Source organism: Entamoeba histolytica, genomic scaffold (genome assembly GCF_000208925.1).
Source record: "Entamoeba histolytica HM-1:IMSS scf_1104750518507 genomic scaffold, whole genome shotgun sequence".
Lineage (NCBI taxonomy): Eukaryota > Evosea > Mastigamoebida > Endamoebidae > Entamoeba > Entamoeba histolytica.
Genome location: NW_001915013.1, coordinates 12,848 through 30,490, shown reverse-complemented (window position 1 = coordinate 30,490; position 17,643 = coordinate 12,848). Strand labels below are relative to the sequence as shown.

The following is a 17,643-nucleotide window of genomic DNA, read 5'->3' as shown; positions in this document are numbered from 1 at the left end:
ATTAGAATTTCATCAAGACAATTTAATATTAACATATATTGTATGATATAATATTAAATATAAAGTGAAAGTCATTTCATTCAAATGAACATATTTACAAAATGATTTAATTTCAGATGTAAAGTTATTTTGAGAAGTAGTATTTCAATCATTTTCTGTTTAATTCATTCAACGACATATAAAACAAATACTTCAAAAAGCAAGGTATTGAATCTTGTTCTTTATCTAAAAACCATTTCAAACTGTGTATAACAATATTATTAATGTTAATAAGAATGTTATAAATAAGTATAAAGAGGAAAGCCATCAATTATATCCACAATGATGTTCAATTGCAAATATTGATTGAGTGATATTTGAATACCAACTATTTGAATTTCACCATCTGGAACATATTCAAGAATAATGGGTTTTTGAATTAAGAAGAAGATAAACATATTTACAAGAATAATAATACAAGAGAATTGTTTTCTTGAAACAATGGAAATTCATGGAGAAGTATAAATGAATATTTCATATTATGAGTAATTTATTGAATATTTTGTATTAAAATACTCGTTTTACAATTACAACATTATTTTATGAGAAAGAACTAATAATCTATACAAAGAAGAATAGAACAAATTGAACTTCAACTCAATGACATGGTAATTTATTTTATTTTCAACATTTCATCAATTTTTAATACAAACACAGAAATGAAATAAAAGATATTCATAATTATCATTCTATTTCAATGCATTTAATTTGTTATTTAAGAAATATCAAAATATGGTTACATTTAAATGAGAATGATATTATTTAGTGTTCAATAAATGAAGTGATTTATTCAATAAATTTCATAAGAATAATAAAATATAATAATGTAAGAAATAGTTGTTTTGATGATAATAGAAATGAAAAATAATTAATACTACAACAATAAATAATATAATTAAAAATAAATGATAATTCATAGGTACGAAAATTAGCAAAGAAAAAATGCATCTAAATAATTTACAAAAAAGAAAAAAGATGCAAAAAAATTTGCATCAATAGAATATTCCATTTATTATATTTTGCTCCTAAAAATAATAATCAAAAAATAAAAAGTATGATAAATACAGAATATATAAATATTTATGTTTATATTTTATTATCATTTCTATTCATTTTGTATGAAATATTAATGAAATAGATGATTTGATTATTCATATTTAATTATTATTTTTATTATTTTTATTATTTTTATTATTTATCTATCGTATTTTTATATATTTATTTCTCTGTTTATATTATCTATATATTATTGTGTTATTCTTATTATCTATATATTATTATATTATTATATTCTTCTTATTTGATTATTTTTATGTTTATATTATTTAGATTTTCTTATTGTTATTCTTTTATATTTAAATGTATTTGTTTATTCATCTTATTCATCTTTTATATTATTATCATTTTTATATCTATTTTCAATTTATATTTATTCTCTTTTTATTTATATTATTATTAATTTTATATTTTATACTTTGATTTTATTATTATATCATTGACTATCATTTCTCCTTTTATTTCATTTATTCTTATTATTCTTTTGTTTTTATTCTATCTATGTTATATATTCATATCATTTTCATTTATATTTTATCACTTATTATATGTTATAATAACATAACACATATGATTGATTATATAATAAACATTAGAATGAAGTTATACATATAAATAATAAACATAAAAAGAGTAAAATATTTTCATTAATAAAATAATATTAATTATTTTACATCATTAAATTAGACACTTTTATTGAATATTTCTAATTTTTACATTAAAAATACACTTTTTATTTCTTCTTTTCTTCTTTTATTACATCTTTGTGATTTATTATTTTTATATTCTTTCTTCTTATACTTTCTTTTTATTCTTTTATATATTTATATTCTTTTTATATTATTTGTTTTTCGTTGTTTTTCTATTTCTTTCTTCTATTATTTATCAATTTTATATTCATTTATTCTTTTTATTTCTTTTTTATTAGTTCTTGAGTATTGTATATTTCTTTATTATTTCATTTGTGTATTATCAAAATATATATTTTATTGATTTTATGTTGAACAAAATATTAAATATAATCAATATTTTCATTCTCAATTATTTATTATTTATTCTGAAATGTTGTGTATATTTATTATATTAAATGAATATGATGAATGAATATCAATATTATTGTTTATTTGATTTTAAAAATAATAAATGAATATGAAATAATGAAATAAAATAATGAAGACAATGAAATGATAATGAAATAGAATAAACTAATATTGAACAAATCTAATAAAGAATATATTGAATATATCATTATTGTTACATTATTATTTGTTATTTCAATTATTAAATATTAATAAATTATTATTCATGAATATTTAATTGATATTTTACAATTTCATTTTCATTTTATTTAATAAATGAAATATAAATAATAAATGAATGAATAATAATAATTTAATATATGAAATAATAAAAAGAAAGATAAATAATAAAGAAATATATTATATTTAATATATATAATATAAATTATTATCAAATATAATAATATCAAATGATGATTTATTTTTATTTCAAAATATTTTGCATCATTAAATTTTGCATCATTAAATTTTGCGCTTTTTTTATTTGTTGAAATAAAATTTGCATCCTTTATTTTTTTTCTTTCTTTTCTTCTTTTATCATCTCTTTTGTTTTATTACACTTTATCTTCTTTCTTTTTATATTCTCTACTTTCTACTTTTATTCTTTCTTCATCATATCAAACTTTTTACTTTCTTTTTATTCTTTTATATCATTCATTCTCTTCTGTTTCAATTATTTGCTTTTTTTCGTTGCCGAAAGTACAATGAGTAATGAAGAGATTGGTAATATTATAACATTGATAAGTACAAGAATAAGTAGAGAAGATGAAGAAAAAGAAGAACTTATGGAGATTATAGATAAGATAGAAGAAGCAATGAATGTTATTTATACAAAAAAAAACAGAAATATGATAGAGAATATGTCAATTATATTCATAAAGAATAACAGAAAATACGAAATGGAAATGAAGAATTGAGAAACTATTATATTCATCTTCCAAGTGAATATTTCAAAACAGCAGAAATTATGATATGGAGACCAATTGAATTAGGAATGAGAAGAATAGAAGAAAATAGGAATGAAAATTATGATTCTCAATATATTATAGATTATTACAATAATATAAATTTGAAGTATAAAGAAGAAAAGAAATTGGTTATTAATGAAGAAGATGAGAAGAATGTAGATGGAATTCTATTTGAAAAAGCTACAGATAGTGAATATGGAGAAATGATGAATGAAATTCAAGGAGCAAGAAATCGACTCCAACAATATGATTCACATAACAAAATGATTATTATAATTGAAACGAATTATGGAGATATCTATAGTGTATTTGGAAAGGAAAATCTTATTAATATAGTGGCAATTGAAACATTCTTTAGAGTTAAAAATACAAATGAAATGATTAATATATTCCATATGATAAAAGAGATAATGATACAAATTGTTCGATTGATGGCTCTTTACTAACTTGAATGAATTTATCTTTGAGCGTATGATGTATTACATCAATGATTCATCCCCATTTAAAGGATTACTATGAAGTATTAATGATATTAGATATTTAGGTTATGTTATGATTAAACAAGAAGAAAAAGGAATGAACAGACAAGAAATAGATTTAACACTAAATAAGAAGAAATAATCAATTAATTCATTTATTTTTCGTTAATTTCATCAATTATTTCATTTAAAAATCATCTAAGTTATCATTTTCATTGTTAAATAAATTAATAGTATGAGTAGCATTATCATTGACTATTATAATCTTAATAGATTCATCAGTTTCTTTTAACGGAATCTTCTCAATCATAGAAGTATGAGTAGTCATAGTACTACTAGAATTAGAATATTCAACATCCTCATTCAAACGAATCTCTTTAACATCATTTTGATTCAAGTGATGAGACTGTTCAATAAGAATAGGTTCTATACATTTTAGACTGTGATTGTTCTTTTTTAATTCATCCAAGAATATTTCAGTTTGACCTATATTTTCCATTATTTCAGCATTGACACTATTAATAGAAAGAAAACATTGAAAAGCTTGAGACAATAATAGAAGAGTAAACCATGTTCTATGAGATTTCATAGCATTGTAATAATTTGAAGAAGTAATTTTTTGTTCAAAGAATTTAGTGGTATACCCATCCGTTTCATAATGTGTACCATTTCCTAACCATAAGACTAATTTCCCATGAATACTGAATATCTCATTCTTTTCATTACTTTCTATTCTTTCAATTACTTCCCAACTTCCTGGACTAAGAAGATTATTGAGAATTAAAGTACAAACAGGAGTAGGTATCCACATCGTTTTATTTCCCCTGTGTTTCCATTTTAGAAAGATGTTACTATCTATATTAAAGTGTCTAATCAATTCAATACTGTTTAATTGAAGGATATCAAAGATATTTTTATCGACATACAACTCATTTAATTTTCTAATGACATGTGATTGATTAAATTGAAGAATTTTATTATACATAACAGCAGAAAGAAGATTTTCATTAAACATATTATTCAAGAAGTCTACATTAATAGGAGGACTAAATATTTTAACTAAATCTTTAGAACCCATTGTTTTCATTCTTTCTAATTGAATATTTTGTTCTGATCAAAATACTCATCTATAAATTCAAAGACATCTTTTTGGTTTTGTTTCTCAAGATTAATTCGACTTTCTAAGTCACATCTAAGTTTTTCATGATAAGTGGGGATGTTAATTTTTTGTTTTCTTACTATTAGTGTTATTAGCACTTGTGAGACTCATAATGAAAAGAGAAAAATAATAGATTCATAGAATTAAAGAAATAATAAAACATTAATTAGAAAGTAATAGTAAAGTATGTTGAAGATTTGTGAATAAGAAATCATCGATTTGAACAACAGGTTGATTAGATTGAGTGTTAACATGAGTATTTTCATTAATATTCAAAACAACGAGATTGTCAACAGTGAAATTCAAAGTATCAATTTGATTGACTTTAGGAAGTCCTTTTTCTGAGTCAATAGAGATGAATCATTTAAGAATCAAATAGACCAACATTATTCTGATAGATGAGTAGAGTGTTAATGAGTTGATTTCGTAAAACAACAAGTTATTATTATGAGTGAAATGTGTTTTGAGAAGATTAAATATAGTGATGGCAGGATTATGAACAAATAGAGTTAAATCATCCTTTGATTTAAGTTCAGAAATGAAAGTATTTTGTTGAGTATAAACTCTGAAGTTAAAGTTAATAGAGAAAATTCCTATCAGGATAATTGTATCTAATAATAATCATAACATTAGTCAAGAATTAACACAAATATTTGAAAGTTGATTTCAATGAGTATCTATAACCTTTAAGTCTATTTAAAGAAAATAAATTTGTAGTGAGTTGCTTGTAAATAGATATATTCAAAGGAGTTTTAATATCTCTTTTAAAATAAATAGAACAAACAGGATACATGATGTGATTGTTATTTCTTTGAGCACCAATATCAGTAAGAACAATTTGAAATTGATAGATTTGTTGAATTAAGTGATATAAAAATAAATATCAGTATGAATATTTCATTCAGTGATAGACTTTCTAAGTTGTTCAATATATTTTGTTTTGTTGTCTTTTTAAATCATTGTTCAATTTTATGAGGAAGATTACCCCTATTAGTAGACATTGAATATTTAAAGAGATAAGAACTGAAAAAACAAAGATGAGTTTTGAGAAAGGATGTATAAATGAAGAGACGGTAATAAAGGGAATAGAAAGGAAGAACATCTTTTTGTTTTGAAAGACTGTGACAGGAAAGACATTAACAGGTAATGAAATGTGTAAAAGAATAAGGCAATTAATTCCATATAATAAAAGTACAAGTAAAATATGGAGAAATTATAAAAAACAAAAAGTAATTTTATTAGATGACATTGATAAAAACAATGTTAAATATATTAAAACAGTATATTTACATGTGGAGATTATTATAATTTTGAAGTACAAATAAGTAGTAAAGAAGATAATATTGTAATTAATCCAGTTAATTATACATTAATAATTACATCTACATTTAATTCAGAAGAATTATTTGAAATTAAGAATAGTTATGAAAGAAATTCAATAGATTAATTGAAGTAGTTCATACAGATGAGAATTAATTAGATTAATAAAATGAATAACATAATTGAATAAATTTTAAGAAGATAATTATATTTAATTTTCCTCTATGTATTGTCTCTTAGTGTATAGATACTATTTACTTTGGAGAAAAATAGAATGAATAAAAACGAAAATAATAAAAAAGAATGAATTCGATTAGAATAGAGTGGTTATCATCACCAAATGAGTCAAAGAATATTTCTCTTTCATTTTGATTCTCAACAACAATAAAGGTGTTATTTTCAAATGTAATTTGACTATTTTTATGAATAGAATAGTTAGGGATGACAATTTCATAGTCAGAAATGTGTTTTATGTACAAATACAACAAATTTCATAAACCATAAGAATGTTATAATCATCATTCTCACTCTCATTGAAGACTAGTCTTCTATAGACACAGTTTAAATGAAATCTTGAGTTATTGTTTGACATTTGAAGAAAAACAAGATTAAAATAAAAAGAAGAAATTAGAATATCTAGTAGGATGTTTGTAATTCTTGAACAATATTTCATTGGAAGAGAATATATTGATGTTGTCTAAATTGAGTATTTTTAACCATAGTTTCTTTTGTTTCTAAAATGTCTTAATATAATGTTGTTGTAGAAAAAAATAATGACTATGATAATGTTTTATCATCATCCATTCTTCTCTAAACATTATTTGCTTTATATCTCTTTTTATATATAATATATTTGTGTATTTCTCATGTTTATTTTTATTAATAATGAAGTGTTATCTTTTTTGATACTTTTAGATTCATCAATATTAACATTTTACATTTTTACTACTCATCATAGAATGATTAAGAAATAAAATATCAAAATACCAACATGTGACAAGTGTTTTGTCACAATTTCTCTTCATTTTCTTATATAAAACAAATGAAAGTATAAAAAAGTAAAATAAATTTCTAGAATAAAATATATTCAACATTTGTTTTATTCATATTTTCCTAAATTCATTTACAAAATATATATGGCTAAGAAATATTGAAGTAAATAAGTAGTTATGTAATCAACTTATCTAATTCTATAAAAAGAACACCAATACCAAAATATTATAATAACAAAAAAGAATAATATTGATTTGTCGAACGGTAACAAAAAAAAGAAAAAAGATTGTAGATAGATGACTTAATTTTGCTCAGTGAGAAATTTAGACTAGGTATGAATGATGATAAGAGGAGGATTCGATAAATAAAATAATAAAAAAACTATATTATTATAATATTGTCCTATCTATGTTCTGCCTAACACGTGGCTAGATCTATAAATACATGTTTATTGGCACAGTATTACCCAGTAAACATGTGTGCTGTGCTTCGTGCTAGAAGATGGTTTGGTACTTTATTTGAGCCAACTTCTGATCAGTTGGCTGCTATAGCTTTACAGCCTGTTGTGTATGGTTTAATTGGTCAGCACATTGGCCAACGAAGTTGTCGTATTCATACTCATGTCTTACTTGCTTATGCTAATCCAAGAGTTAGACCCACCTTTATCCCAGGAATGCATTGGGATCCAGCTCCAGGAGATTATACTTCTATTCGATCATATTGCGATAAGGATGATGATATTTATGAATGGGGAGCCACCCCATCAGGTCGCAAGGGCTTACAAGATGCTTGGAACCATTTTGTTGATACCATAAAGGCTGGTGAAGTTGATAAAGATTCTCAGTTGTATGCTAGATACCAGTCATATGCAGATCGAAGGTCTGCTGAGCTGAAGCCTAAAAAATTACGAAGGCGAGCTGGCTCATAAAAATATATGGCTAGTTGGTCCCACTGGGTGTGGAAAGTCTCGTATGGCTCATGAGGCTTTCCCTCCTGAAGAAGTATTTAATAAACTACTTAATAAATGGTGGGATGGCTATAATGGCTAGAAATGTGTATTGATAGAAGATGCTGACCCAACAATGTGTAAATTTATTGCACACTACTTTAAAATTTGGTGCGATCGTTACCCCTTCATTGCTGAGAAGAAGGGAGGAGCTATAGCTGTTAATGCTAGTGACTATAATTTAGTAGTCACTAGTCAATACACCATTGATGAATGCTTCCCAGAAGAGCGGGATGCAGAAGCTATTCGAAGACGCTTTGATGTCTTCGAATTTAAAGAAGAAGATTCTCTCTCCTTCACTTGGAAGAGTGTGACTCTTGACTAGTTTAATTAACTAATTCTTTTTCTATTTCTTTTAGTTTTCTATTTTTATTTTATGAATAATTCATTTATTTTTCATTTAAAACTCATAGAGTGTGATGATTCACCACGTATTTAAACCTCATTTTCTTATAATTCTCATATGGCTCGTTTAAAGAAGAGAACAACAAGAAGAAAGACTTCTAAAAGACCTACTGTTCGTCGTGGTAGGCGTGTATATAAACGACGTGTATATAGAAAAAGAAGAAGATATTATAAACGACGCCGGTTGTTATCACAACCAAATACTGTTAAATTAAAGAGTAAGCTTGTTTGCTCAATAGTAGAGTTTATTGCTATTCCTGAGAGAGATAGTTTACCACAAATATTATGTATGGCTGCTTATCCTTCTAATAATGGAATTGCTGTACCTGTTGCTGAAGCTGAATTGGATTTTAGAATGATTGGACAGAAATTTATGACTGTGCAGTCTGTAGATACTGCTAATAGTATTTTAAGAACAGAGCAAATAGCATTATCACCACCTACTTTTGTAGCATGGAATCCATATTTAGATCATAATGTAATGGGAAATCTATGGGATTCTTATTGTGATATGTATGATTATTGGAAATTTAGTGGAGTAAAGGTTAAATGGATACCAAAGGTTAAAACGAGTGTTGCTTTACCTTATATGCCTAAAAGTATTGCTACTAATTCAAGTCAAGTTATTGGAACGGGTGGAAGTACTGTTAATCTTGTTATAGATCCTGTACAACGTTTAAATGCATTTGATTATGATAAAGATGCTACTGGATTACTATATTATCCACAAGTAACATTTAATATGCATGTGTTATTTGAAAAAGATAATTATTATTCAATGGAATTACCAACTGATCCAGAAAGTATGGATTATACATTAACATGTAAAGATACTAGATATAAATTAAAGAACTTTGATTATGGACCTAATAAGCCTAAGACTTATAAAGTATATGATATGACAAAGCCATTTAAATTCTATGTTAAGCCTTATTTAGAAGATAAGGTAGATGAGATAACTAATAATCAAGATTCAAATCAAACTGGAATTACAATTACAGATAAATTAGACCAACAGATATCTAAAAGGAAGTTAATGAGATATATTAAAATGAATGGAACCAAGAAGACTTATCCAGTTGATAATCCTACTAATAAACAAAAGTATTCTTATTCTATACAAGATGTTGCATATTTTGATCCTATTCTATTTGGATATTTCTTTACAGCTAATGGAATACCCATTTCAGAATCAATAACAATTGGACAACCTCATCGCCCAACTGATGCATATGCATCTGCATGGGATTTTTATGGTTTGCATGCCTCACCAATAATAAGTGGAATGGAACATTTTGAAATAACGTTCTATACCAAATTTAAACAACTTAAGAATAAGTAATTGAATTATTTTTAGAAAACTACGAAAGTTCCTTCGCCAAATATAGAAGAGTTAATATAGTTTTTTTAAGATACCTCTCTGTCTCCCGATCTTTTTTTTTCCCCCCTGGGGAGCAAGGAGCGGTCCGAAGGACAGGCGGGAGCGGAGGCGGAGCCGGAGCGGAGCCGCAAGCGACGCAGCGACGGGGGGAAAAAAAACAGTCGGGTGACAGCAAAGGTACCTTAATGATACTTTAACTCCCATAAATCTTTTTTTTTCCCCTCCTATTAAAAGTCTGGTTAGTTCAGCTACATTCGCCATGTTATATATAACACAAAGTCACAAGTCGGGATAGTATTACCCCGACTTGTGTGACACCTTCTGTGTTAGGGGATTGTTGTCCCTAATTTTCGGGAAACATCCCTAACATTACGGTCACTTGAAAATCGTGCGCCCTAAAAAACCCTAAGGATCTTAAAAAAACAATGCACGCCAGACGTTTCCAATTAACACTTAATCAACCACAGCATTATGCTGCTGTTAAAGATGCCTTGACAACCAAGCCTTATTTTAAATATCTTATTAGTTGTCGTGAAGTAGCACCTACAACTGGACATGAACATGTCCATATATTTGTGTGCTTTGAGAAGGATGTTAGACTTTCTGTAGAATTAATGCATGGGGCACATATTGAGAAATGCAGGGGGAGTAATAAGCAGAACATAGATTATATAAAGAAGCATTCTGATATAATCGATGAGATAGGAGAAGCTCCTAAGCAGGGAAGAGCTCATACAGTGAGGGAGTTGTTAGCTATTGATGATCCAGGTGACTTACCTTATTGTGAATTTGCTACTTGGAATAAGGTTAAATTTGTTGATCAGTCTATGACAGTTGATGATGTTTACAAACCTGATATTAAAGTATTTTATATCTATGGAAACAGTGGAATAGGAAAGACTAAGAAAGTAATTGAATTATTTTTAACTATTTAGTTCCTTCGCCTTAGTGCGCGAAGCGCTTTAAAGTTTAGTTCACGTAGTGACTCTCTTCTGTACGTCCCTTAGTTTTCCACGGGCCGCGTGAGCGGCTCGTGTTCATGAAAAGGTTAGTCAAGTACGAATGCATTATAATTTTCTTTTGTTTCCGTATCAAGCAACGAGGATGGAGTCCGTAGGAAGTACCTATGCTAGGCAACTGAAAGGCGATTGCATGAGGAGGAAGACGAGAGAGAAGGAAATGAAAAAAATTATAGTGTTATATATAACACAAAGTCACAAGTCGGGATAGTATTACCCCGACTTGTGTGACACCTTTGTCGTTAGGGATTTGTTGTCCCTACTTTTCGGGAAACTTCCCTAACATTACGGTCACTTTAATACTGTGACACGGAGTGTTTTATAAAACATTTATGATGATAGTCGTAAATGTTATACAAAACATTGTTTATGGCATGTCTGATACCATATCCTAGTGCTATTTAAAGATAGTCTCTACGGTTGTAAAGCATACAACAAACGATTATGAATAGTGATACAACATTAGATGTTTTAAGTGACAGATTTAAATTAATGTTTATAATAAAGGGGGATTGTGAAAATATAACGTTGTTTCATTATTAACTGATTATAATTTCAATGTGTTATTCAACAATTATGAGTTTTATAGAAACTATTCTAATACGAGTTATAATGTGATAGAGGTTATGTATAATGAATATACAGCAATATTGCCAATTCTTTACAAAGTGCAATTAATTGGATTAAGAAATTTATCACAGATGGTAATCGACCGCCTGTTGAAATACATCGATGATTGGTGTATCAGAGATGGCATACACGATATTTAGAATATACTCCTGAAGCTCCAGAAGAGTGAAGAAGAGTTTGATAAAATTGATTTATGTGAGATTTAATTTAATTAATTTTTTTAAACTGATTTATTATTTATTATTTATTTATTTAATTTTAACATAATTTAATGAAAGAAAGATGAAATAAATTCAATTAGAAATGCTTTTAATAAATATTTAATAATAAAATGAAAGTTTCAAATAAAATAATCAATTAATTTTTATTATCCCATGGTGCTAATGTATTTATTATCCATACAATTTTCCAATATGCATGTTTTATTAATCTTTTCTGATGTTCTTCATGAATTGATGGGATTAAATTTCCAATTTGTTTTTGTAATTTGATTGCTTCTTCTAATGATGGTTGATCTATTTCATAACCAGCAAGTATAATAAGAATATCTTTTAAAGTAGTCATGTTTCAAATGAATAATGAGTTTCAAATGACGTATATATGATGATAAAACAAGAGTTTTTAAATGATGAATATAATACAGAATAGAAAGGATAATAATAAGAATAATACAACATAATATTTAAAGGAAAAGAAAACATGAAATAACAAACAAGAATAACATGAACAATACACAACAAAACATTTTTGAAACACAACCAAATGAAAATAATGAATTACCACAAGTATTAATAAGAGCAACTAATCCAACAATAGAAGAAGCAGCACCCAAGAAAACAAGAAATCAAAAAGATAAGATGAATCAGTATATTAAAAGACAACTAAATGATAATTTGAATGATCTTATGGAAGATATTATTTCCGAGAATAAACGATTAAGAAAAGAAATAGAGAAGATAAGAAATATGTATAATCAAGAAATGAAAACAAATGAAGAAATACGAAATGGACTATTAGAACAAAGACTAGAAGTTTTTCAAACAAACTATTAAATAATTGAATCTTTATAAATTTAGTTTATGGAATTTGATAATTTTGAAGATGATGATACAAATGAATATAGAGAAGAATATGAAGAAGAAGACGATGATGATGATATTGGAGAAGAAGAAATAGATAAAGAAATTAAAGAAAGATTAAGTAATATTAAAGGAGAGAATCAAATTAAAAAAAGTTCATCGACAAATCTTCTTTTATTATAATAGTTTTAATATTATTAATGGGAAACAAGGAGCAGGAAAAACAACAATTATTATGAAAGAATTAGCAAAACTCAATAAAATAGAACACCAATATGAGGCGATTATTTATGTATCACAAAATGCAGGAGACGATGAAACATTTAATCAACTTAAAGGACTTATTAAAACACCAATATATGGAATGAATTATGAGAAATTTATGCCAGCATTAATGCAATATTATAAACAACCACAAGAAAAACACTTAATAATTATATTAGAAGATGCAACATTTGCATTAATGAAAGAAGATAAAACATGGGGAGAAATTATTACAAGATTAAGACATTTGAAAACAACAATTATTATGGCTATGCACATATGAAATGAATTAAATCAATCAAGCAATAAATAGTAACTATTATAATATTTTAATGATGTTCTAAAGAATTTTAATTATATATTTAGACAGACTGCAACAAATACAATAAGTTCTTTTGTATATGATTTATACTTTGAAATTGATAAAAATGAAGTATTAAAAATAGATAATTTAACAATAGATGTGAAATTCAATAAAATAATTGAACTAATAGATGATTTTAAATAATTTGATGTATTATCATAATTATTGTCTATATGTCTTTCACAACTATTAATGGAATATTATATTTCAAATGTTATTTTTTACTCCTTCATTTATTTGTTGACAACATTCAACACTTACCTATACGTTTCAAAAAATAATTATGAATAATTTTCATTAATTAAATATTCATTTGAATTAACTTTCTTCAAAGAAATAATATTATTTATTGTTTCTATTACTTTCTCGATTTTATTAAACATATCACCATGTTTAGAATCAGTTATTCAATTTGGAATAATTACATAAATAACATTTTTATATCTTGATGATTTATTTAATTTGATGAATGTTGCATAAATATTTTACATAATGTCTAGTATTAATGTTATTTGTATTTTCTTCTTCAAAACTTCAATGTTGTGTTTTATTTTGTTGATGTGTTAATATGTTTATATGTTGTTCTTATTATACTTGTTGAAATTGTCGAATAAAATGATTTATTGAAATTGTAACATATTTTATAATCTCAACTCTCATAAATAACATTTTTAATGTTTCGTAACAAGCATGTTTTATTATTTGTTGAATTGTTATTTCTGTGTTATTTTGTTTCTTTTATAATTATTGTTTAATATTATTCGAATTAAAATGTCTTTCTTATGTAATTAAATTTAATATTCACAATACAAAATATTTCTCCTAATTTATTTCCAGGTAAATGGAATGTGAAATTACCATTGGAATTTATTACTTCTGAAAAATTATCCCAAGACAATAGAAGTATTGAAATTTATATATTTTAATTTGAGTGGTAGATATTAGTGTTAGTTATTATGGTTTATTTAACTATGACTCTCCAGAAATGACCAAATGGTGTGTTTCACGTCATATTTGAATATGGCACAAAAACATTTCAATGCAAATAAAACACAATAAAAATAGAAACGACGTAAAGACTGTAAAGGAAACATCATTAAGTCAATTGTATTATCGATGAATATTTTATCTTACAACTTAATTTCAATTATTAATTGAAATAAATTGTTCAAAATATTTAAATAAAAACGATATTTTAAAAAACACGATATTTCAACAACAACACAATTTATTTTGATACTATTAAAACAAATGAATAAAATAGAAAATATCACTCAAATAAAATCTAATATCATTACTCATCTTATTATTGAATGTAGTCTTAAAAGTGACATACACCATATTCTTATTCGATTATATAAGTTTGAAGTGATAAATACATGTACATCAAACGTTGATGTATATTATTAATACATTCATATTTATTTATCGGACTTTTTGATAGTTAAACAAAATAGAATATTTAATCTTATTTGTATTAACTTTGGATAATCAAAATCATCTACTATTGATTTTCCTTCGTCATTATCATTTCCTAGATTATAAAGTTAAATAAATATAAATTAAGATTAAATGAATAGAAAAACCATATGTTAGTCTTCATCAGATTTTATTCAATATTAAAATGGTATTAAAAGCGGAAGTATTTATTCTAAATTAGTTGAATATATAAATGAAGTATTAAATATACTAAGAAGATGTGATTATATTAATTGAGGAATTAAAAGATAATTAAAAGAAGTTCAGAATGAAATATCAAATGGAATCACTAAAACACAAGTAAAATAAACAATTAAGACATTATTATTTGATATTAAACACAAAATGAATTAGAAGATTAGATAATGAAGAAAACAATGAATTAAATGATGTCGAAAAATATCTATAACTAAATAACTCATTACTACCAATTGATTCATAAGAAAATTGATTTAACAAAAAGTTAAAGAACAGAAATAAAACAACTAGAAAATAATGGGAATATGATTGAAATTATATAAAGCACTACCAGTGTAGCATCGAAAATAATACCTATTTTCAAAATGAAATACAATAATAATGCCATTATGAGAAAGAATAAGAAATATGATAGAAAAAATACCAAAATTCTATGAAAGAAATTGAAAAGTAACTGAGAATATGTCAAAACAAAAGTGAAAGAAGTAATAAAAAATAAAATAATTCTTTTATAATGAAATGATATTAAATAAAGATAATATAAAACATGATAATAATTATTTAGACTTAATTAAGCTAACATTTTTGAAATTTGATTATTTATTTAAAGGAAGAAAGAGAATTAATAATAAAATTTCTTTCAATAATAATGTGAAGAAAATATTTTGATAATTCAAAAGTTGGTGAATTTCCTGTATATTCATATTCATAAAATGGTTGTACACTTTCTCAAATTTATCAGTAGACACTTCAAAATATCATCAGATAATTTCATTTCATTCTTATTAACTATTCTATATTTCAATATTCGATAGTGAGAACGTTAATATAAATTCTTACAAAGAAAGATGGATTTAAATAACCAACTTTCTCATGGCCTGGATGAAAATCAGAATGAAACTGATCAATTTTTATTCCAACCAACTCTATGTTATATTTTTCATGATAATAATATCTCAATTGAGTTGATTTATCATCTTTATTGTGAATATTATCAGTGTCTTGATAGTAAACTTCAATATCCATATTTTCACACAAGTATATAACTTCGTTCATAACCAAGACAATTATTTTTCATTAAAATGTCGTAATTAAATAAAAGTATCAGTTAAATGTCAATTAAGAATAACTAGTAAACAAAGTTAATAATTCTATGAGAATTTTATTTCTTAATTCTTCATTGTATTTTATTTCTCGTGAAAATGATATTGATAATTGTATTACCACAATTTATCTCATTATTTGTTTATAAATACTTATTGGTTATATATTATGTTGAAAGAAGTTGAATATTCAATTAATTCATATTTGTATATAGAAAAGAGAATGGATATATTGTTTACTAATATAAATTGATATTTCAGTATGTAAAACTTACATGAATCATTCAGTAATAAAAGAAATATACAGAGAATATGATTCAATCGATGTTTGTAATATATCTTATCATGAATTATGCCTCTTACAAAGTAATATAATCCACATCTTATCACAAATATCATATGAAAAACTAAGAAACACTACTTAATAAAACTACGTGTGCTATTAACACTTGAAATTCATCAAAAACTATGATATTATTAGATCTTAATTTATTTATTTTAGATGTATTTTTGTATATAATTATTATACAACAATTTTAGAAATAATGACAGAAAGAAATATATAATGTTAATAATGATAATAGAAAGTATAATAACAGAAAAAACATCATTAATTTCATAGAGACATCGTTATTATTATATACATGTATATATTTGTGATAGTAGATGTTGTGACAATTGTATAAATAATTATTATGGTACAAAACTATCATACGAATTGATATATCATCATAAAATCATACATCACAATTCTTTAATGTAGTCATTATTCTATTTATGTATAATATTTGTTATTCCTTAATCGATAAAAATATTTTATAAACAACAACATGCACAACACATTTCAATTCATCATTACAAAGTTGTAATTCTTATAGCCATGTATTAAACATGTTATTAATTATTCCACTTTTAATAGGATTAAAATTTTATGAACGATTAATGTCAGTTTATTGTTTATGTGTATAACTTCATCTATTTAAACTCTAATTTAGATTCAACTGAGTTATTGAAATAAATGAGACGTACAAGAAGAGCCACAGCTACTAGACCAACTTCAACTAGAAGAAATTTAAGAAGTACTATGGTTGGGAATTTAAAAGCTGCTTTTCAACAAAGAGATTCAACTCAAGTAGTGTTGAATGCTACTGAAACAGTACAATTAGCTATTCCAGCAAATACTAATGGTGCTACAACTGTAATGAATGTTACTAAATTACTTTGCGGCATGGAATTCTTCCAATATTATGCTGGAATGTATGATCAATTTAAAATAGATGGAGTGTCAGTGTCAGCTGAAATTGTTTACAATACATTTGGTCAAGCTGCAATGACATTTCCTAATGTTATCACTGCATGGGATAGAAATGGTATAGATAAAGCAGTAGCAAGTCAAGTAACACAAGAAGGACAAAGTGTATTAAGTAATGTACCAATAGTACCAGGTCCTTATCAAGTGAGTTCATATTCAAGTGCAGTAAGTAGAGCATATTATCCAGGAGCTAGATGGGTATTACAAGAAGACCTTTTGCATCTTCATTACAAGAGAAGAGTATTTATCTTCCAACAGTAAAGACTGCTGAAGTATTAACTGAATCTACTTTATATGCAGCATGGAATCC

The 17,643-nt window shown here is 25.2% G+C and overlaps 7 protein-coding genes across 7 annotated transcripts; 6 read left to right on the top strand and 1 right to left on the bottom strand.

The window, feature by feature from the left end:
- Positions 1 to 3,141: 3,141 nt before the first annotated feature.
- EHI_145500 (uncharacterized protein) lies at positions 3,142 to 3,588 on the top strand (the record flags this gene model as incomplete). The annotated part of the gene is made up of 1 exon (XM_001913873.1): positions 3,142 to 3,588. One exon carries the CDS (start codon positions 3,142 to 3,144, stop codon positions 3,586 to 3,588), a length of 447 nt encoding a protein of 148 aa, XP_001913908.1.
- Positions 3,589 to 3,808: 220 nt separating this feature from the next.
- Positions 3,809 to 4,708, bottom strand: EHI_145490 (uncharacterized protein; the record flags this gene model as incomplete). The annotated part of the gene is made up of 1 exon (XM_647714.1): positions 3,809 to 4,708. The coding sequence occupies one exon, from the start codon at positions 4,706 to 4,708 to the stop codon at positions 3,809 to 3,811; it is 900 nt and encodes a 299-aa protein (XP_652806.1).
- Positions 4,709 to 7,568: 2,860 nt separating this feature from the next.
- Positions 7,569 to 8,424, top strand: EHI_145480 (uncharacterized protein; the record flags this gene model as incomplete). The annotated part of the gene is made up of 3 exons (XM_647713.2): positions 7,569 to 7,939; positions 7,989 to 8,094; positions 8,143 to 8,424. The coding sequence occupies 3 exons, from the start codon at positions 7,569 to 7,571 to the stop codon at positions 8,422 to 8,424; spliced, it is 759 nt and encodes a 252-aa protein (XP_652805.2).
- A 138-nt stretch (positions 8,425 to 8,562) lies between these two features.
- EHI_145470 (uncharacterized protein) lies at positions 8,563 to 9,846 on the top strand (the record flags this gene model as incomplete). Its single annotated transcript, XM_647712.2, has 1 exon — positions 8,563 to 9,846. One exon carries the CDS (start codon positions 8,563 to 8,565, stop codon positions 9,844 to 9,846), a length of 1,284 nt encoding a protein of 427 aa, XP_652804.2.
- A 464-nt stretch (positions 9,847 to 10,310) lies between these two features.
- On the top strand, positions 10,311 to 10,820 carry EHI_145460 (uncharacterized protein; the record flags this gene model as incomplete). The annotated part of the gene is made up of 1 exon (XM_647711.1): positions 10,311 to 10,820. One exon carries the CDS (start codon positions 10,311 to 10,313, stop codon positions 10,818 to 10,820), a length of 510 nt encoding a protein of 169 aa, XP_652803.1.
- Positions 10,821 to 12,256: 1,436 nt separating this feature from the next.
- Positions 12,257 to 13,160, top strand: EHI_145450 (uncharacterized protein; the record flags this gene model as incomplete). Its single annotated transcript, XM_647729.1, has 3 exons — positions 12,257 to 12,565; positions 12,611 to 12,734; positions 12,769 to 13,160. The coding sequence occupies 3 exons, from the start codon at positions 12,257 to 12,259 to the stop codon at positions 13,158 to 13,160; spliced, it is 825 nt and encodes a 274-aa protein (XP_652821.1).
- Positions 13,161 to 17,039: 3,879 nt separating this feature from the next.
- On the top strand, positions 17,040 to 17,594 carry EHI_145340 (uncharacterized protein; the record flags this gene model as incomplete). Its single annotated transcript, XM_001913872.1, has 1 exon — positions 17,040 to 17,594. The coding sequence occupies one exon, from the start codon at positions 17,040 to 17,042 to the stop codon at positions 17,592 to 17,594; it is 555 nt and encodes a 184-aa protein (XP_001913907.1).
- Between the last annotated feature and the right edge of the window lie 49 nt (positions 17,595 to 17,643).